Raw genomic sequence first — 22,171 nt, forward strand, 5'->3', positions numbered from 1 at the left:
TCTGGGCTGATCCTTCACCTTCCTCATGATCATTGATGCCCCACGAGGTGAGATCTTGCATGGAGCCCCAGACCGAGGGTGATTGACCGTCATCTTGAACTTCTTCCATTTTCTAATAATTGCGCCAACAGTTGTTGCCTTCTCACCAAGCTGCTTGCCTATTGTCCTGTAGCCCATCCCAGCCTCGTGCAGGTCTACAATTTTATCCCTGATGTCCTTACACAGCTCTTTGGTCTTGGCCATTGTGGAGAGGTTGGAGTCTGTTTGATTGAGTGTGTGGACAGGTGTCTTTTATACAGGTAACGAGTTCAAACAGGTGCTGTTAATACAGGTAATGAGTGGAGAACAGGAGGGCTTCTTAAAGAAAAACTAACAGGTCTGTGAGAGCCGGAATTCTTACTGGTTGGTAGGTGATCAAATACTTATGTCATGCAATAAAATGCAAATTAATTACTTAAAAATCATACAATGTGATTTTCTGGATTTTTGTTTTAGATTCCGTCTCTCACAGTTGAAGTGTACCTATGATAAAAATTACAGACCTCTACATGCTTTGTAAGTAGGAAAACCTACAAAATCGGCAGTGTATCAAATACTTGTTCTCCCCACTGTACAATGAAATCAATGTGTATTTTTCCCCATATAAAGGTACAATTCAACATTAGAAAACGGCCTTCTTGGTCTGTGTGCTGGGCCTTCTTGGTCCGTGTGCTGGGCCTTCTTGGTCCGTGTGCTCTCTCTCTCCCTCTCCCCCTCTCTACCATACCTGCTGTCTCGACCTATGAAAAGCCAACTGACATTTACTCCTGAGGTGCTGACCTGTTGCACCCTCTACAGCCACTGTGATTATTATTTGTCCCTGCTGGTCATCTATGAACATTTGAACATCTTGAAGAACAATCTGGCCTTAAATGGCCATGTACTCTTATAATCTCCACCCGGCATAGCCAGAAGAGGACTGGCCACCCCTCAGAGCCTGGTTCCTCTCTAGGTTTCTTTCTAGGTTCCTGCCTTTCTAGGGAGTTTTTCCTAGCCACCATGCTTCTACATTGCATTGCTTGCTCTTTGGGGTTTTAGGCTGGGTTTCTGTATAAGCACTTTGTGACATCTGCTGATGTAAAAAGGGCTTTATAAATAAATGTGATTGAATTAGATTGATACAGTAGGTGGCAGCAAAGGCCTCTCCAACCTAGCTCCTCTTTAAATATTCAATTTCTTATAATTTTTTAAAATGTAACACTTGCAGGAAAACCACATCTGCTGACAATCTCTGTGTTCAAGAACCATATGCTTTTTGTTGTTGTTGTTTTCATCATGGAGCCTGTGCACATTCCATGTAATAAATTGGATTTTGTTGGTCATGTCATTTATATATTGGAGAAAGACTGTCACTTAAGTATTGTGGTCAGTTTGTATTACTTTGTAAATTCAATTAAAGCATAGTGGCTGGTGGGGCTCTACTTGGGGAGAGTGGGTCCACCGAGAGACTGAAGTGAGATGAGCGGAGACCCCACACATACTTCAAAAAAAGTTTCTGATGCCAAACATTATACCTCTGACACACTTACACCCATCCATCGACTTACTCATCCATTCTCATTTATTCCCCCCCAACATCCATCCTATGTATCCACACACCCATTCTCTCCCATGCATATTCATATTCACCATCCCTCACTTCTTCCCTCACACTCCCATTCACACACACTATATTTCCCCTTTTGAATGGTCTTTTTAGTGTCCATGTAGCCCATTGGCATCGGCTACTTCTATCGTTACTTCATAGAGAAAAAAAATTACTTGGAGAAAGTATAGATTGTATTGGGGGGGATATAGTCTCAATTTACGATAAACTGGTGTTAGGCATCACTGTATGTAGCCTAGTGCGCTCATCGTTTTTTCCTACTTTGCCCTCTTCTCAGAGCAGGGGGCTATCCTCCTTCAACTGGGAAGGTTTCTTGTAGCTTGATTAAGGATTCACTGACGCTTATGAATTCCATCCCTTGCATTCACTTCGATACCCACAGCACTGCCGGGAAGCGGAGCTGAGACTTGATCCCCTTTTCCTCCAGTGTCTATCTGATCGGAATGTATTCCTTGCGTCTCTCTCATCCTAGCAGACAGGTCCTGGACCAATCGAATGGACCAGCCGTGGATTTTGATCTCCTTTCCCCCCTGTGACCTCAGAATGTTTATTTTTGACCGATAGTTCCACAGTTTGAAGATTACCAGGCGTGGGTATTTAGCGTTCTCCTATCTTCTGGTGATATATCCACGTCAAGTTCTTCTGATATCAGTTTGACCACTTAGCTGGAAATGTCTCCTTTTTACTCTTCTTCCGGTAAGGACAAAATTCTCATGTTGTTTCGTCCAATTAATCTTCTACATTTTGCAACTTTGTTTCCAAAAGGCACATTTTGTTGTCTTGTTCGTTCATGCACATGTGACTGACACGATAGCCTCTACTTTCTTTTCGAGCTAATCTCATTTTGTAATAACATATTGTAGCAGTTTGTTTTGTTGTGCATTGAGAGCATTTTAGCTATGTTTTCCTGGATAGCCTTTAACTGTTCATTACACTCATTTGCATCTCCAAGTTGCTCCTTGTCTTTTCCTCTGGGGAAAGCCATGGCTTGTTGGACTCGTGTCACCGTGCCGCTTTACCAACTTATTGGTTCGCTGTTGTACATAACTGATCGCTCACACTCTCCCAGTTGCTAGGGGATGTGTTGATTTATCGATTTTAGAGGCTTGATTTAAACTTTGTCTGGTTTGTACATATAACCACAGTTTTGTCAGTACAAAACGGAGCTACTCACACCCCATGCATCCTATCAGTACGCGCATGCGCCTCTCACCTTTTTTAAGTCATTCTCAGTGAAGCTGTGTTATTATTGCACATTTGACAGACCATTTAAACTTCCACATTTTCCACTATTTATGTGAATGTTTTCAAGCCGAATCCAGACCTTTTGGAACAAATCACTTTCCTTTCACAACAAAAGGGACTAAAGTAGTCATACCATTAAACAAAAACATTGAAGCAACAGATGGCAGCAACAGAACCTGAGCATTTGAAAGCACATTCTGGCTTCACATGTACCATGTTTACAGCTTGAATGGGTTTCACATAACTTATCAACCTAGAAGTACAACTCAGCAACCCGATTCTGGAGGACTTATGAATGAAGCAGTGTGTTTGAACTTACATTAAATAGTCGGGCAGCTCCTCCGGTGAGGTACGAGTGACAGGTGTTTTAGCCCCCTCATGGTCTGGAGATAAAAAGAAGCAGAGAAAAAAAGGTTAATGTAATCTGCCAATGCAAACGTGATAAAACTCATATCATACCAAGGCTGATGGAGTCATTTATCACTACTACTGATACGAGACCTGCTACAGAAGTGCCCCAGATTGCGAGGCAGAGCAGCCTGCTGACTCGATGGACCGTGGGTCACCCAGCTGTTCCACAGTCAATCATCTACACACTAGCCAGGGAAAGGGATGGGTGGTGCTAACGGAAGCTACATACACAGCACCCTTTCCACTGGAAATGCTCTTCAGATCATTTATTTATTGTCACTCTGTTTAAAACCTACAGCAATTCACTGTGAGCCGTATATCTAGATAAGTCACCTAACCTATTGGGTACCGATCCCTTTGAAGATTCATAATACTGGAAAGTTTTTATGACAGTGTTTATGTATATGGAGAGTGTTTATTCGTATGTATACAAATACTGGGCAGTCTTTCCTGTAATCTTGTTGGCTCAAATACACTGATTAGGTGGTTCTTGTAAATTATTAAACTGCTCTGATTTCAAGGTGGTCATAGACCAGAGGTGCTGTAAATATATCCTTTGATGTCATTACAGTATCATTATCAACATGTTCTTTTCTGCTATCATTCCCGTCAACAAGGCCTCAAAATTATAAGATTTAGTTGAAAATTACATTGGGAATGAGATGGTGCTTTTCTTACCATTGACATTTTCCTGGTTCGGTTTCAGGTCGGGACTGTTCTCTATCCAGTCCTGTTTTAAGCGCTCCCGGTCCTTGTCTTTGTGCTTCTTGGACTTCTTCTTTTTGTGCTGGCCGTTGGCTAGCAGCTGGTCAGTGCAGATGGAGGACTCAGTCTGTAGAGCCTTGGGGCTTGGTACTGCTAGGACCGGCTCTGTCCTCTCCAGCTTGGGAATACTGGAGGAGCCACCCAGTTTATGCCGTGTGTAGAGACCATTAGGGCTTCCCTGGACGTGATTGTTGGTTCTCTCAAACTCTGTTTTGGTCTGTACACTGGTGTTGCCTGGACCAGATGAGCTAAGGACTCCAATGGGACCAAGGTGTCCATTGGAAGGGGACTGCAGGGGTAAACTGTGGTCTAATAGTCTTTGCTTCTTGGGGGTCTGACAATCAGATAGGTCTGAGGGCACTGGGCGTTTCTATGAGAAGGGGAAGAGAAGAGGTTTTACCTGTAATACTACTTAGCAAAGACCAACATACCCTACATGTGAAAGGAATGGCTCCGCTACATTAAAACGTCCTAACTGGCTCCTGAAAATGTCAGTGACTGAACTGCCTCCAGCACTCCCATAAATAAAAAGCAGATGCGACCAAACCAAGAAACTTTCCTCTCATTCCTCCTTTACTCAATCTTATTCTGCAGTAGGCCCAAGTCAAAAGGCATAACACTGATCCACTATTCAAACAGAAATCATTTAACCCTTGAAATTAATCTCTGCATTCTCTTTTATTTCTAATCAATCTCAAGCTTTTAAGAAAATAAACAATGAGTAAGGGCAGGATGTAGGAATTCTTTTAGAGTTAGGTAGGGGAGTATTTACCACAGAGGGAGTCTTGACCGGGCTGAGTTGTGACGGAGAATCCCCAGGGGTTTTGTGGAATGAATGGTTTGACTGGAAACTCTTCAACTGGCTACTGCTGCTCAGTGGCTGCAGTTTCCTGCAACATTAGAAGGGGAAGACATTTTTACTTTGCTATTATGTTTATGTTAGGGCAGATAACTCAAGCTTAACTTAATTTTTGGACAGATTTATTTGTTTTTATACAACGGGTGGGTCTAATCCCGAATGCTGATTGGTTAAAACCGCATTCCAGCCGGTGTCTATTCCACAAGTTACCACCGGCTAAATCTATGACGTTAAAAGGCCTATTTAAATCCACTGTCTCATCAGCCTAGACAGGCAATTTATAAACTTGATATCCACTATAAAAAGCATCTAGACATTATCGCACATTTATTTTAGACTAACATTTAGTTTTTGACAGCGGAGATTTGTATAAACCTTGCTGTCTGTCTCTCCGACATTTGCAACATTGTTTCAATATTCAAATTCGATCTCCAGCTGTCCCATAGTAATGTTGAACGAGTCGGGATGAGACAGACAGGCAGGCAGCTTTTCTCAGCCAGTCAAAATCACGAATCAGCATAATTTTTATGGATATATACAAAGAACTATCAATAGAAAACAGGTCAAACGAAATGAAGTGCAGCTAGTTTGCAGTCTTTCCAGCTTCAGTTTAAAGTGATTGTGTTAGCTGTGTTGTTGGCTAGCTCCTCTGAACAACAGTGTCCTGAGCAGAGATCACATTTTCTACGGCAGGCGAAATTGCGCATCATTAGCTCATTGTTATGGATGTATCCAAATAAATGTCACTAGAAAACAGCTTAAACAAATGCAAATGCAGCTACTTTGTTGTTATTCTGGCTGCACTAGTGTTTGACATGACTGTAAGTTAGCCGTAGTTGGCTAGCTAGCAAGCGAGGGATAAGAATGTTGCCAGCCAGTATGGCAATGGAACACTTAGAACGAACGACTGGGTCGCGCCCATAGATACAGAACATAAAGACTGAACGACTCTGGCAACCGAACCGATAGAACAGTCAGTTTGGGTAGCAACCCTAGATTTGTGTCGGGACTTTATCTTGTGGAAGGATTAAATAGAATGAATAAAAATAACGTTTTTAATGAAAATACGTAAATCATTATTTTAATATGTTGGTAACCCATTGTATAAAAGTGATAATGCCCGCGAAGCCGGTGTTTGGAGGATATATTGCCACGGTTTTCCGGCCCTCGACAAACAACACCCGCGCCAATATATCCTCCAAACACCGACTTCTCTGGCATTATCACTTAAGTAAATAATGGTTCAAACTCCAACTGCATGGTTTACAGCGAAATGAGAGAGGTGGGGCCATGTTAACAGAGGAAAACATGACACAAAACAGGTAGAACCAGTTGGTTACTGTAACTTCAGGATCAAGGTACATCAATTACAAGCAAAGCCCACCTTGACGCCGCTGTTGACATGAATATTGCATAAGAACAAATAGACCACATTGTCAGACAGATGATGTTACACTCCCATTATCTACACTTGACCTCAGGGTGAAACTGACAAGTTTGTCAGCATGTTTCAAAGTGTTAAGCTGTCTGTAGTGTTTCTAGTTTACAGAACACAGATTACATCGACAAGAGGCAGGCACTAAGACAGAGCAGTGTCCAGTCACTTCAGTGAGGAGAACAATGGTGCCAGATGCAGGCTCTGTTAGGCCAAACACTCCTCTCTCAACTGGCAATCTGTTTCCTCCAGCTCCTTCCTCACAGAAACCTCACTGGAATCAGAGTTCAATCATACCTCCCACAGGAGCCACATGACCTTTTCAACTACATGATCAATGGAATCTGATGGAAGCACCACTGACTTTCAGGACATTCCAGACATGAGACCCTCTGACAGACTAGGCTTCCAGCAATATGGTTACTTTCTGGGATAAACTATAGGGAAAGGCTCTGATCTCAAAAACCATTGGTCATACACTGATGAGCCACATCAACAGCTACCTTATCCTGTACATGCAGCAAAACAACCTGTCCACTCCCATTCAGAGCTCTCTTTTGAACATCTGAGTAGTGTAAACAGAAGGGAAACAATAAGCAGGCAGGAGGACCATCCAAAAAGCTTATGAAACACACCCCCTAACTGACCAGTGGCAGGAGAGGACACGTACTTAACGTGGGATGACGTCCACTCTCTCATTCTGAACAGCTCAGCCAGGCTACCTTCCTCTACAATAATGCTATTTGGCAACACCAAGCAGAGAATATTTCTCTCCCCACTTTGATGTGCCCATTAAGAAATTCATCTGTGCAGAGAAATAGTCATTTAGAGTCTCTCCTTTCACCATGATCACAGCGGCCTGCCACAGTAATCCAGTGGGCCTGCAGTCTCAATGCCAGCACGTTGTCAAAAAGCATCAGAGCACCCCGCTACTGAGGAGAGGTAATTATCCAATTACTGACGCTTACAAGGTTAAATGAAGATAAACTACAGACTAGGGGACTCTCCGCCATGACACCAACATCATGTTGATACAGGTAAATATTTAAATATTCAGTGGTGAAAATGTGAAGGAGAATATGATGGTAGAGAAGACAGGTGAGTAGAAGTACAAGCCACACCCACCTGGCCAGGAGCCTATGGATGAGAGGCTTCTCTTCCTCTAGGTAACCGGGCCAATCCTTCTGGACGTGCCTGTAGAACTCATCCTTCAGAGTAAAGCTGTGGTCTTTGGGGTTCAGTTTAGCAACCTGCAAATCAATGACAACACATTTGAACCCTCTGTCCCTGTAGCATTAGATACACTTTTGACCCCGGTTAAAAGAAAGGCTCAACTGGCAGGCTGTCAAAGTTCAATAATACATTGTTCACCATTAAAGTAATTGATAGTAAACACAGCAGTTACACTAGCACTGTGCCCAATTAGTCACAAATGCAGTACCAAATCTAGTCTACCCAGAGTGCCTCTGTGACAGACAACATCCATTTGTCAGAGCAGTCCTGGCCTGGCTGGAGACACCCCACCCTCCCCTGTCGAAACACTGTCTTCTCCTCCAGACATAATTAAAGCACAGCTCTAATTACAGCTACCAGTAGAGGCAGTGGCAGCAGCGACACAGTCTCCCCTTGTATGACTGCACTGGGACTTCCAAACATACCCAGAACAGGAAATACGCCTCAAATATACCTACTGAGATCACTTAGCTGCTCAACATTTGGTTGTAAAAGCAGCCATTAGCATTAGCTTCTGAGTGGCTGTAGAGAGCAAGCGATGGAGACAGAGCGGCTACTCTACAGTGTTTCCATTAGGAACCCCTGGAGGGATTTAGAATTGCACTTTTAAAGACCCTGTCCTTTCTATCAACGTGAAAGTTGTTGTGATGTTTTAAAATGTTTCATTTACCAAAATAGATTGTTTATTCATTTCAAATGCATTACAATTGGAATACAATATGCAAAAGTTGTACATTATTAAGTTATATCTCCACTTAGTGAAACCAGCGCCTACCATGTACATGCATCTGCAGCCTAGTGCCGGAGTACAATTTTAGTGTTGTGTCGTGTTGTGTTCTACAGGTCTCACCTCATCCAGTACTGTTCCCAGGTCAGTCTTGTCCTTGGGACTGGCCCTCTCCCTCTCCAGCCACAACAGCAGCTCAGGCTTCCTGTAGGGCTTTAAGGCCAGGACGTGGATGATGCGGTCTCTCAGGGGCCTAAGGGCCACTGGGCTGGGGGCCCCGCTCCTTTTGTTGCTGGGGGAGTGCTTGTTGCTGCCGCTGTCCATGCCTGACGACAGGCCCTGCTTCCTCTGGATCTTCACACATTTACCTGACAGAAAAAGGGAGATGCACAGAGAGGCGCCATTTGATGAGAAAAATGTTACATACAAACTATATTTTCGTTATAAAAGCTACCTTGTTACACCTCTAAGCTACTGTTACCAAGTGAAAAGCAGTGGTTTTGTGCTCGTCAGTTAGTGAAAGTTTCAGCGATTACCACAATTATGACTTGGATAATCTAAAAACTCTCGTAGAAGCAGTACACTGGAAATGTGACGAGAGGAGATGGAGGTATTATGCTTGTTCTAACAGCCTCTGAACAGGATTCAAAATACACTGACACTTCTCTGAATAGCCCAGCAACTCAACACTTGGCCAATCCTCAGACCAGTTATGCAAAAAAGTTATAATGTGACTAGGGCCGGAAGCAAAACTTTGTCTTGACAGATGATGTCAGTTATATACACAGTATGCAAACACTGCACACAGGAATGGCACCTTGTGTCCCTAGTAGGAAATAGCGTTTTAACAAACATATTTAGCCAGATCTCAAACAGCCTCCTGTACACATACACACTTAAGTGTTGGTACGCAGCACCAGGCTTGGAGTGCAGTGAAAGGGTTGACAGTGAGGTTAGCCGGTTCCTGTGCAAACAGAGGAACATGGAAACTAAAGCACCTCGCTCACTCACACACAGTGACCATTTTCCCTGTTGCAGCACTAATTCACCTGGCTCCAAGCCAGCAGGACATGGTGGTGCTTATACTGTATGTAGATGTATCTCCAAACCTAATCTCATTAAACATTTAAGATCTACTTTCAAGGTTGCTATAGGACAAAAAGCACAGCCTCTACATGGAAGTACAGTCGTGGTCAAAAGTTTTGAGAATGACACAAGTATTGGTCTTCACAAAGTTTGCTGCTTCAGTGTTTTTAGATATTTTTGTCAGATGTTACTATGGTATACTGAAGTATAATTACAAGCATTCCATAAGTGTCAAAGGCTTTTATTGACAATTACATTAAGTTTATGCAAAGAGTCAATATTCGCAGTGTTGACCCTTCTTTTTCAAGACCTTTGCAATCCGCCCTGGCATGCTGTCAATTAACTTCTGGGCCACATCCTGACTGATGGCAGCCCATTCTTGCATAATCAATGCTTGGAGTTTGTCAGAATGTGTGGGTTTTTGTTTGTCCACCCGCCTTTTGAGGATTGACCACAAGTTCTCAATGGGATTAAAGTCTGGGGAGTTTCCTGGCCATGGACCCAAAATGTTGATGTTTTGTTCCCCGAGCCACTTAGTTATCACTTTTTCCTTATGGCAAGGTGCTCCATCATGCTGGAAAAGGCATTGTTTGTCACCAAACTGTTCTTGGATGGTTGGGAGAAGTTGCTCTCGGAGGATGTGTTGGTACCATTCTTTATTCATGGCTGTGTTCTTAGGCAAAATTGTGAGTGAGCCCACTCCCTTGGCTGAGAAGCAACCCCACACATGAATGGTCTCAGGATGCTTTACTGTTGGCATGACACAGGACTGATGGTAGCGCTCACCTTGTCCTCTCCGGACAAACTTTTTTCCGGATGCCCCAAACAATCGGAAAGGGGATTCATCAGAGAAAATGACTTTACCCCAGTCATCAGCAGTCCAATCCCTGTACCTTTTGCAGAATATCAGTCTGTCCCTGATGTTTTTCCTGGAGAGAAGTGGCTTCCTCGCTGCTCTTCTTGACACCAGGCCATCCTCCAAAAGTCTTTGCCTCACTGTGCGTGCAGATGCACTCACACCTGCCTGCTGCCATTCCTGAGCAAGCTCTGCACTGGTGGTGCCCCGATCCCGCAGCTGAATCAACTTTAGGAGACGGTCCTGGCCCTTGCTGGACTTTCTTGGGTGCCCTGAAGCCTTCTTCACAACAATTGAACCTCTCTCCTTGAAGTATTTGATGATCCGATAAATTGTTGATTTAGGTGCAATCTTACTAGCAGCAATATCCTTGCCTGTGAAACCCTTTTTGTGCAAAGCAATGATGACGGCACCTGTTTCCTTGCAGGTAACCATGGTTAACAGAGGAAGAACAATGATTTCAAGCACCACCCTCCTTTTAAATCTTCCAGTCTGTTATTCTAACTCAATCAGCATGCCAGAGTGATCTCCAGCCTTCAGTCCTCATCAACACTCTCACCTGTGTTAACGAGAGAATCACTGACATGATGTCAGCTGGTCCTTTTGTGGCAGGGCTGAAATGCAGTGGACATATTTTTGGGGGATTAAGTTCTTTTCATGGCAAAGAGGGACTTTGCAATTAATTGCAATTCATCTGATCACTCTTCATAACATTCTGGAGTATATGCAAATTGCCATCATAAAAACTGAGGCAGCAGACTTTGTAAAAATTAATATTTGTGTCATTCTCAAAACCTTTGACCACGACTGTAGTGTGGTTCTGGTATCATGCATCTACTGCATTGCGTAAAGCACTGTACGTGAAAGAGTTGATCCATTATGTGACAATCTAAATAGTATTTTACGGAGTATGTAAATTATTTGGCTCCATGCACTCAATTTGACATTTCTAAAAGGCCACAGTTGTTGCACAACTGGAATGTAATAATGTTAAGGATATGAAATAACAAGTCGCCAAAATGTCTGTATTCTTATATGTTATGCATCAAACATTATACAAACGATTCCTGACATTTTCTTAATGTGAGAAATGAGGATATCATCAACATATAACATAAACCCCAGTACGATCAAAATTCATTTTTTTTTTATCAACTCTGGGCCTGAGGGTAAATCTCTGCTTTTGCCAAATGCAATGTAGTTTCGAGAGCTTGTCGTAACAGCTACCCTGGTTCAAGACACATACATATTCCAGTCCAATATCTTCCTGTCGTGTAGAGAAATAGCCTGTATTGCCACATTTTAAACAAGCAGCGACTAGACGCTAACAATAAATTAAATCTGCTTGTCATGTAGGTGGTTATGGGAAAGTTTGTAAAACGCTATTCTGTCTACTGTATAGCCTTTACATAAAACCAGCAGAACACTGCACATGCTTGACTGAAACAAAAGTTGCTTTCAGAAATATGATATGGGTTGGTTTCGTTGTTGGTAAAAAATATTTGTGCAACATCGTGCCGTACAAAATCAAAAACAGTAACTAAAATAGATTAGGGTTGTCACGATACCAGTATCGCGATACTCTGAGGTATCGTTGCAAGGAAACAAAACATGAAGCGGACTGAATTTCCTGAAGAAAACGGTCCTATTGTTGGAAACAAGCTGCCTTATATTGTCACCCAGAATCACATTTCTTTTCCATGCTATAGCATGCAATATTTTACATATAGTAGCTGTTTTAAAAGGACCAGTTTAGTCTGCTTTGTGTTTTCCTTTTTGCCATGGAAAATCAGGTATCGTAGTATTGCGATACTGGTATCGTGACAACCCTAAACTAGATAGTCATGTTTGGACACACTAATGTTTATCACATTGAAACCATAACAGTAGCATTCATCCAACATCTATAGTTACACCAAAGACCATCATAGCTCAGCTTGAGATTGTCGGGTGTTCCTCATCCCACCTGTCACCAAGGTGTAATGCATCACAACCATAAGTAATGTACGTCAGACTGACACCAGACCAAGCAGAGAAGTGAGGAGTTAGTGAGCCTATAACAGGCTGAGGATGAGTTCTCCATGGTTCCCAGGTTGGAGTTTATCCAGGACGGTGGGGTTAAATCCTACTCTAGCATTAAGTGCCATAGGATCTTTAGTGATCACAGAGCATTAGGATCTTGGCTTATCATCTCATCTGAAAGACAGCTCACAGGGTGTGGTATTCCTCACTCCTTGGGGGTATTGACATGTCCTATTGCTACCTGATGTTCTCCTTACCAGATACATGATTCTAACCAGACCCAATCATAACTGGACTAACCTTTCTTAACCTCAATACTAGCTAGTGCTGAGCTATTAACTGAGATTTTGGGGGGGGTTTCGGGTTATTAAACAACTAATTGACTAATGTCGGTTCAATTACTTGAATTCCATTTAGTATTATATTTTTTTTGTGTGAACCCAACACGCCCTTTCTCTAGAGAACTCAAATCATTCACAAAAGAAATCAAGTCAAGAACTATGTGGGATGCTGAACTGATGGGAGTTGTAGTTTTCATTAAGCAAATATTCAACCTAGTTCAGCGCAGACATTTGGTAATTAACTAGGTGTAGTGTATCATGTTGTTTTCAAACTCTCGTGAGAATGTTTCAGATGAAGTAGATGTCCACTCATTAGATGGTTCTCCAATTGAATGTGTTCCCACATATAAATACTTACACATTTGGATTGATATGGATTTTACATTTAAAAAACATACTGTAGATGAGCTGGTTAAGAAGCTAAGATTTAAAGTTGGCTTTTTCTAAAGAAACAGATTGTGCCTTTCTCTAAGCAGTAGGAAGCAGATTATTCAGTCAACCTTTTTATCTGTTCTTGATTATGGTGATATTATTTATCAAAGTGAAGCTTCTTCTACTCTTAAACCTTTGGATGCCAGCAACCATAGCGCCCTTCGTTTTGTTACAGGTGACAGTTTTGATACTCATCACTGCATCCTGTATCAAAAGGTTGGCTGGACTTCGCTAAAGACCCATAGATCTCTACATTGTTCCCTTTCTGTTTATAAGGCCCTACTTCATTAACTTCTGTCTTATCTAACTTTGCTGTTGAAGTATAGACACCTGAGTTGCCTAATTCGTTCACAGGATTGGTTAACTCTTGAGGTTCCTAGGGTCTCCACCGACCTAGGTAAATCTGCTTTCAGTTTTAATGCACCTTATTGCTGGGACAAAATTGTAAATACATTTCATCTTGATATTCTGGTGCCATTCAGACAATTTAAAGTATTGATTGGGGACTTAAATCTCTTTTACAAATGCGCCCTGTATACACACACACACACACACACACACACACACAACGTAAATATACACATTATACCCAATCGATCGATCTATCGATCTAAATACAAAAACACAGTCATGGGAAGCACAAAAAAAAATAAAAAATAATACATTCCTCCACAAATACACCACATGACCAGAATTAACTGTTTTTCTGGGTGATTTGTTATGTTTTATTTGTGCTTCCCATGACTGTGTTTGTGTTTGTTTGTATATATATATTTATTTATTTATGGTATAATGTGTATATTTATTTTGTATATACAGGGCGCATTTGTAAAAGAGACCTACACTACATGACCAAAAGTATGTGGACACCTGCTCGTCAAACATCTCACCCAAAATCATGGGCATTAATATAGAGTTGGTCCTCCCTTTGCTGCTATAACAGCCTCCACTCTTCTGGGAAGGCTTTCCACTAGATGTTGGGACATTCCTGCGAGGACTTGCTTCCATTCAGCCACAAGAGCATCAGTGAGGTCAAGCACTGATGTTGGGCGATTAGGCCAGGCTCGCAGTCGGCGTTCCAATTCATCCCAAAGGTGTTCGATGGGGTTTAGGTCAGGGCTCTGGGCAGGCAAGTCAAGTTCTTCCACACCAATCTCTACAAACCATTCCTGTATGGACCTTGCATTGTGCACAAGGGCATTGTCATGCTGAAACAGGAAAGGGCCTTCCCCAAACCGTTGCCACAAATTTGGAAGCACAGAATCGTCTAGAATGTCATTGTATGCTGTAGCATTAAGATTTCCCTTCACTGGAACTAAGGGCCTGAACCATAAAAATCAGTCCCAGACCATTATTCCTCCTCCAAACTTTACAGTTGGCACTATGCATTCAGCAGGTAGCGTTCTCCTGGGATCTGCCAAACGCAGATTCGTCCGTCGGACTGCCAGATGGTGAAGTGTGATTCATCACTCCAGAGAACGCGTTTCCACTGCTCCAGAGTCCAACTCCTATCAGCAACGGGTGTGGCTGAAATAGCCGAATCCACTTATTTGAAGGGGTTTTCACATATTTTTGCATATATAGTGTTGGTCTCAATATGTCTTCCCTGTTAAAATAAAGGTTAAATAAAACTAAAATGACCATAATCCATTGAGTCCGTTTTTTCAGGCTTGGATTTACGGATACACTTTTACGCCTACTACTTTCGGTTAGATACACACAGACCGCATAGACTGCATGAGAGAGGACTGTACACAACACGAGAGGGATAGAGACAGTTCATGAAAGTATGCCTTATCCACTTTGAAGAACTACACTGTGTGCACAATTATTAGGCAAGTCAGTATTTTGACCATATCATCATTATTATGCATATCTCCCAACTCCAAGCTGTATAAACTGGAATACTTATTGGATTTAAGCATATCAGGTGATGTGTATTTGTGTAATGAGGGAGGGTGTGGCCTAAGGAGATCAACACCCTATATCAAGGTGTGTATAATTATTAGGCAGCTTCTTTTCCTCAGGCAAAATGGGCCATAAAATAGATTAAACTGACTCTGAAAAGTCAAAAATTGTAAAAACTCTTTCAGAGGGATGCAGCACTCTTGAAATTGCTAAGATATTGGGGCGTGATCACAGAACCATCAAACGTTTTGTTGCAAATAGTCAACAGGGTCGCAAGAACCGTGTTGAGAAAAAAATACGCAAATTAACTGCCAAAGATTTGAGAAGAATCAAACGTGAAGCTACCAGGAACCCATTATCCTCCAGTGCTGTCATATTCCAGAACTGCAACCTACCTGGAGTGCCCAGAAGTACAAGGTGTTCAGTGCTCAGAGACATGGCCAAGTTAAGGAAGGCTGAAACCAGACCACCACTGAACAAGACACATAAGTTGAAACGTCAAGACTGGGCCAAGAAATATCTGAAGACAGATTTTATGGACTGATGAGATGAGTGACTCTTGACAGACCGGATGGATGGGCCCGTGGCTGGATCAGTAATGGGCACGGAGCTCCACTTCGACTCAGACGCCAGCAAGGTGGAGGTGGGGTACTGGTATGGGCTGGTATTATTAAAGATGAGCTAGTTGGACCTTTTCGGATTGAAGATGGACTCAAACTCAACTCCCAAACCTACTGCCAGTTTTTAGAAGACACTTTCTTCAAGCAGTGGTACAGGAAAAAGTCTGCATCTTTCAAGAAGACCATGATTTTTATGTAGGACAATGCTCCATCGCATGCATCGAAGTACTCCACTGGGTGGCTAGCCAGTAAAGGCCTTAAAGATGAAAGAATAATGACATGGCCCCCTTCCTCACCTGACCTAAACCCTATTGAGAACTTGTGGTCCCTTCTTAAACAGTTGATTTACGGTGAAGGAAAACAGTACACCTCTCTGACCAGTGTCTGGGAGGCTGTGGTTGCTGCTGCACAAAAAGTTGATCGTCAACAGATCAAGAAACTGACAGACTCCATGGATGGAAGGCTTATGACTGTTATTGAAAAGAAGGGTGGCTATATTTGTCACAGATTTTTTTCTTTTTATGTCAGAAATGTTTATTTGTAAATTTTGAGTTGTTTGTTTATTATTCTCACTTTAACAGATTAAAATAAACAAGTGAGATGGGGAACTTTCCGTTTTTCATTTAGTTGCATAATAATTCTGCACACTAATAGTTGCCCAATAATTGTGCACACATAGATATTCTCCAAAGAAAGCCAAAACCTCACTTTTACTTTCTTAAATATTCAGGTTTGAGGTTTATTAACATTTTGGATTGACCGAGAGCACTGTAGTTGTTCAATAATAAAATTAATCCTCAAACATACAACTTGCCTAATAATTGTGCACACAGTGTAGTAAAATGATTTTGTCAGACAGCTCTGCAGCATACTTAGGCAGGCTAGCCTAGCTAAATAGGATGACTAAAGACAGTACAGTATGGGGAGCACAGAGATAATGTTAGATGGTCTAGCTGGCCGGCAGCTACTGCCTGAGCAGAGATGAGACTATGAGACTATGATATACAAAACTACAATATGTTATTATTTCTTAGTAATTTTCTATTTTCTACAGATGTCTACCCAATTTGGACCTGACAGTGACATTGGAATATTTTCAATGTTTTGGCAATTGAATGTTCACATTAATGTTATGTTGTACTTATGTTTTAGAAAATATATGTAAAACTGTCAGTGTGTGCAAAGAGAAGCTTAAATCCACAAATGTGTATAATGTCATAAACACAGCAATGTTTTATGTGTCTGGCCAGGTTATAATACAAAGCATCTGTAACATGTCCCTTCAATCAACAAGACATAACCCATCAAAAGACACAGAAGTATGCCTGTGTATACATCCTCCTCCTGGATTAAATATAGCTAATGCACATCCCAAAGGTCCCACTGGTTCAGATGCTGTGTAAAGACATCTACAGCACTGCTATGCTCCCACAATTATTTATTTACATTGTGGCGCAAATACACAGCATTTTGATTCTGATCTTCATCAGTTCTTAAATCCTTATGATGAATTATGGCCTTTGCGTCAGAGAATCTGCATACATTATTCAGTATTTCAATAGATGAAAACGAATTGAATCGCAGCCACTGTAATTGAACTCTTACGCAAAACTTCATCCACTCAGCATGAGACTAGTTAGTGCATACTTCTGGCAAACTCAATCACATTAATGGAGCTGGCAGGCAGGTTGGCAACGTGCCTGAGCAATCTGGTCAAAATGAAGGGAAAACGAGAAGAAAAAGAGGCATCCCCTCTCGCATGAATAATTGCAACCCAGTACTTTGATCAATTATGTGAAAACCTCCACACCATATTGCAATTATCAGCAGGACAAGATGGTAGAAGGCGATGGATTAGAAGCTTTCCGAGAACATTAAACACCTCCATTATTTTGCCCTTGATCCCCAGGCAGTAAAGGGCTCAGTATAAAGCTGGTTTGGACCCAACTCAGGCAGCATAGGTAAAGGCAGCCTGTGACTGCAGACTTACCATGTGTGGAGCCCGGCTTGATCTCGATGGCCGACCTGCTCATGATGTCCTTCTCCACCTGAGACATGCGCTCTCGGGTCATCTGGTATGAGTCATCAGTGGCACATACAGTGATCTTGTCCTGAATACTGCCCTGGCCCTCCAGGTGCTCCCTGCCCTCCCTGAGGAGAGGACAGGATCAGGCTCACATAGCAGCAACTGGTAATGTACAAAATATCTCACACTACTTCCCAATCAATAGAGCATTTAATAAAAATGTATTTAGGGTGTTTCTTTCAACGTGTGACATACAGTGCCTTCGAAAAGTATTCAGACCCCTTGACTTTTTCCACATTTTGTTATGTTACAGCCTTATTCTAAAATTGATTAAATTGTTTTTTCCCCCCCTCATCAATCTACACACAATACCCAATAATGACAAAGCAAATGTATTAAAGATACAAAAATATGAAATATGACATTTACATATGTATTCAGACCCTTTACTCAGTACTTTGTTGAAGCACCTTTAGCAGCGATTACAGCATCGAGTCTTCTTGGGTATGACGCTACAAGCTTGGCACACCTGTATTTGGGGAGTTTCTCCCATTCTTCTCTGCAGATCCTCTCAAGCTCTGTCAGGTTGGATGGGGAGCGTTGCTGCACAGCTATTTTCAGGTCTCTCCAGAGATGTTTGATCGGGTTCAAGTCCGGGATCTGGCTGGGCCACTCAAGGACATTCAGAGACTTGTCCCGAAGCCACTCCTGCGTCGTCTTGGCTGTGTGCTTAGGGTCGTTGTCCTGTTGGAAGGTGAACCTTCTCCCCAGTCTGAGGTCTTGATTGCTCTGGAGCAGGTTTTCATCAAGGATCTCTCTGTACTTTGCTCCGTTCATCTTTGCCTCGATCCTGACTAGTCTACCAGTCCTTGCCGCTGAAAAACATCCTCACAGCATGATGCTGCCACAACCATGCTTCACCGTCGGGATGGTGCCAGGTTTCCTTCAGACGTGACGCTTGGCATTCAGGCCAAAGAGTTCAATCTTGGTTTCATCAGACCAGAGAATCTTGTTTCTCATGGTCTGAGAGTCCTTTAGGTGCCTTTTGGCAAACTCCAAGCAGGTGGTCATGTGCCTTTTACTGAGGAGTGGCTTCCGTCTGGCCACTCTACAATAAAGGCCTGATTGGTGGAATGCTGCAGAGATGGTTGTCCTTCTGGAAGGTCCTCCCATCTCCACAGAGGAACTCTAGGGCTCTGTCAGAGTGACCATCGGGTTCTTGGTCACCTCCCTGACCAAGGCCCTTCTCCCCTGATTGCTCAGTTTGGCCGGGCGGCCAGCTCTAGGAATCTTGGTGGTTCGAAACTTCTTCCATTTAAGAATTATGGAGGCCACTGTGTTCTTGGGGACCTTCAATACTGCAGACATTTTTTGGTACCCTTCCCCAGATCTGTGCCTCGACACAATCCTGTCTCGATGGACAATTCATTCGACCTCATGGCTTGCTTTTTGCTCTGACAACTGTGGGACCTTATATAGACAGGTGTGTGCCTTTCCAAATCATGTACAATCAATTGAATTTACCACAGGTGGACTCCAATCAAGTTGTAGAAACATCAAGGATGATCAATGGAAACAGGATGCACTTGAGCTCAATTTCGAGTCTCATAGCAAAGGGTCTGAATATTATGTAAATAAGGTATCTGCTTTTTATTTTTAATAGATTAGCAAACATTTCTAAAAACCTGTTTTCGCTTTGTCAATATGGGGTATTGTGTGTAGATTGCTGAGGATATTATTTTTAAATCCATTTTAGAATAAGGCTGTAACTTAACTAAATATGGAAAAAGTCAAGGGGTCTGAATACTTTCCGAAGGCACTGTATGTCTCACTCCTATGACCGGTTCTGTGACTTCTGTCCTCATGCTCATTCCTCACATCCGATGCTATGGCATTAAGCTGTACAACAAGCGAAGATGCCTATGAGCTGTGGTGCAAACAGAGCAGCACAGAGCTACCTTTGACCCCCACATGACCACAAACACTGATCTCACCGTTCTCAGACATGCGCAGTGTTGGGGGTAACGTGTTACAAAAGTAATGCACTCATTACTTTAAACTGGGTAATATTATTACGGTTACGTTGTCAAACAATGCGTGCGTTACTTTCAGAATCAAATCGAATTGTATTGGTCACATGCTTCGTAAATAACAGGTGTAGACCAACCATGAAATGCTTACTTACGGGCCCTTCCCATCAATGCAGAGAGAAAAATATAGACAAATAATAACACAACAAATAAATAAACAATGAGTAACGACAACTTGGCTATATACAGGGGGTACCAGTACCGAGTCGATGTGCAGGCGTACGAGGTAATTGAGGTAGATATGTACATATAGGTTGGGGCAAAGTGACTAGGCAACAGGATAGATAATAAACAGTAGCAGCAGCAGCAGCATAGGTAATGAGTCAAAAGAGTTAATGCAAAAAGGGTCAATGCAGATAGTTCGGGTAGCTATTTGGTCAACTATTTAGTTGTCTTATGGCTTGGGGGTGTAGAAGCTGTTCAAAGTCCTGCTGGTACCAGACTTTGTGCATCGGTACCGCTTGCCATGCTGTAGCAGAGAGAACAGTCGATGACTTGGGTGGCTGGAGTCTGACAATTGTTGGGGCCTTCCTCTGACACCGCCTGGTATAGAGGTCCTGGATGGCAGGGAGCTTGGCCCCAGTGATGTACTGGGCTGTACGCACTACCCTCTAGCGCCTTGCGGTCAGATGCCAAGCAGTTGCCATACCAAGCAGTGATGCAGCCAGACAAGAGGCTTTCAATGGTGCAGCTGGATAACTTTAAGGATCTGAGTGCCCATGCCAAATCTTTTCAGCCTCCTGAGGGAGAAGAGGCACTGGCGTGCCTTCTTCCCCACTGTGTTGGTGTGTGTGGACCATGTTAATTCCTTACTGAAGTGGACACTGAGGAACTTGAAGCTCTTGACCCACACCACTACAGCCCCGTCGATGTGGATGGGGGCGTACTTGCTGACGTTGATGGAGAGGTTGTTGTCATGGCACCACACTGCCAGGTCACTGACCTCTCTATAGGGTGTCTCATCGTCATCAGTGATCAGGCCTACCACCTTTGTGTCGTCAGCAAACTTAATGATGGTGTTGGAGTCATGCGCAGCCACGCAGTCGTGGGTGAACAGGGCCTGAGGGACCCCCGTGTTGAGAGTCTGCGTGGCAGATGTGTTGTTGCCTACCCTCACCACCTGGAGGCGGCCTGTCAGGAAGTCCAGGATCCAGTTGCAGAGGGAGGTGTTCAGTCCTAGGGTCCTGAGCTTAGTGATGAGATTGGAGGGCACTATGGTGTTGAACGCTGAGCTGTAGTCAATGAACAGCATTCTCACATATGTATTCCTCTTGTCCAGGTGGGAGAGGGCAGTGTGGAGTGCATTAGAGATTGCGTCATCTGTGGATCTGTTGGAGCAGTATGTGAATTGGAGGGGGTCCAGGGTGTCTGGGATGATGGGGTTGATGTCAGCCATGAACAGCCTTTCAAAGCATTTCATGGCTACAGATGTGAGTGCTATGGGGCAATAGTCATTTAGACAGGTTACCATGGTGTTCTTGGGCACAGGGACTACGGTCTGATTGAAAATGTCAGTGAAGACACCCGCCAGCTGGTCAGCGCATGCTCTGAGAACACATCCTGGTAATCCGTCTGGCCCCGCGGCCTGTTGAATGTTAACCTGTTTAAAAGGTCTTACTCACATTGGCTACGGCGAGCGTGATCACACAGTCATTCGTAACTGCTGGTGCTCTCATGCATGGTTCAGTGTTGCTTGCCTCGAAGCGAACAAAGAAGGCATTAGGCTTGGGCGATATAACGTTGATACCATATACCAGGGAATTTCAAAATAATAAAAAAAGAAAGTCTATAAAATATATTTATAAGTTACCTATAAGAAATCTAAGATGTGTCAAATAAATTTGATCGAGCTCAGGGCCACAGCTATGCATTTGGTCTGCTAACTTGCTAGCTAAATGGCTAGATGTAAAAACCAAGCTTCTTGGTTACAGCAGAGACATTCAATCCCCTCCTGGATCAAGATCCTGATGCCTAAATAGTTATATATATATTTTTATTTATTTATTTATTTATGTATAGCGCCCCTTGTGTGCACATTCGGTAATACTGTATACCCTGGTATGGTACAGAAACGGTATGACGGTATGAAAATCTAGATACCGCCCAACCCTAGAAGGCATTTAAGCTCTTCCGGTAAGCTCACGTCAATGAACGGCTGGGTTTCCTTTTGTAATCCATTATAGTTTGCAAGCCCTGCCACACCCGACAAGAGTCAAAGCCGGCGTAACAGGATTCTATTTTATTCCTGTATTGATGCTTTGCCTGTTGTTTGATGGCTCGGCGGTCATAGCGGGATTTCTTATAAGCGTCTGGATTAGTGTCCCGCTCCATGAAAACGGCAGTTCTAGCCTTTAGCTCAGTGTGGATGTTGCCTGTAATCCATGACTTTTGGTTGGGATATGTACGTACGGTCACTGTGGGGGGGACGTCGTCGATGCACTTATTAATGAAGCCAGTGACTGATGTGGAT

The 22,171-nt window shown here is 42.9% G+C and overlaps 1 protein-coding gene across 1 annotated transcript in view; it reads right to left on the minus strand.

The window, feature by feature from the left end:
* The window catches only part of LOC121576599 (RNA polymerase II elongation factor ELL2-like), a 64,326-nt gene that overhangs the window by 11,511 nt on the left and 30,644 nt on the right, over window positions 1-22,171 (minus strand). The window contains exons 4-9 of the mRNA XM_041889853.2: window positions 17,576-17,736; window positions 8,444-8,688; window positions 7,486-7,610; window positions 4,839-4,956; window positions 3,980-4,436; window positions 3,210-3,273 (exon numbers count right to left, since the gene is read on the minus strand). Of these exons, the coding sequence (XP_041745787.1) occupies window positions 3,210-3,273; window positions 3,980-4,436; window positions 4,839-4,956; window positions 7,486-7,610; window positions 8,444-8,688; window positions 17,576-17,736 (1,170 nt within the window). The remainder of the gene's footprint in view (window positions 1-3,209; window positions 3,274-3,979; window positions 4,437-4,838; window positions 4,957-7,485; window positions 7,611-8,443; window positions 8,689-17,575; window positions 17,737-22,171) is intronic.

Source organism: Coregonus clupeaformis, chromosome 11 (assembly GCF_020615455.1).
Source record: "Coregonus clupeaformis isolate EN_2021a chromosome 11, ASM2061545v1, whole genome shotgun sequence".
Taxonomy (NCBI): domain Eukaryota; kingdom Metazoa; phylum Chordata; class Actinopteri; order Salmoniformes; family Salmonidae; genus Coregonus; species Coregonus clupeaformis.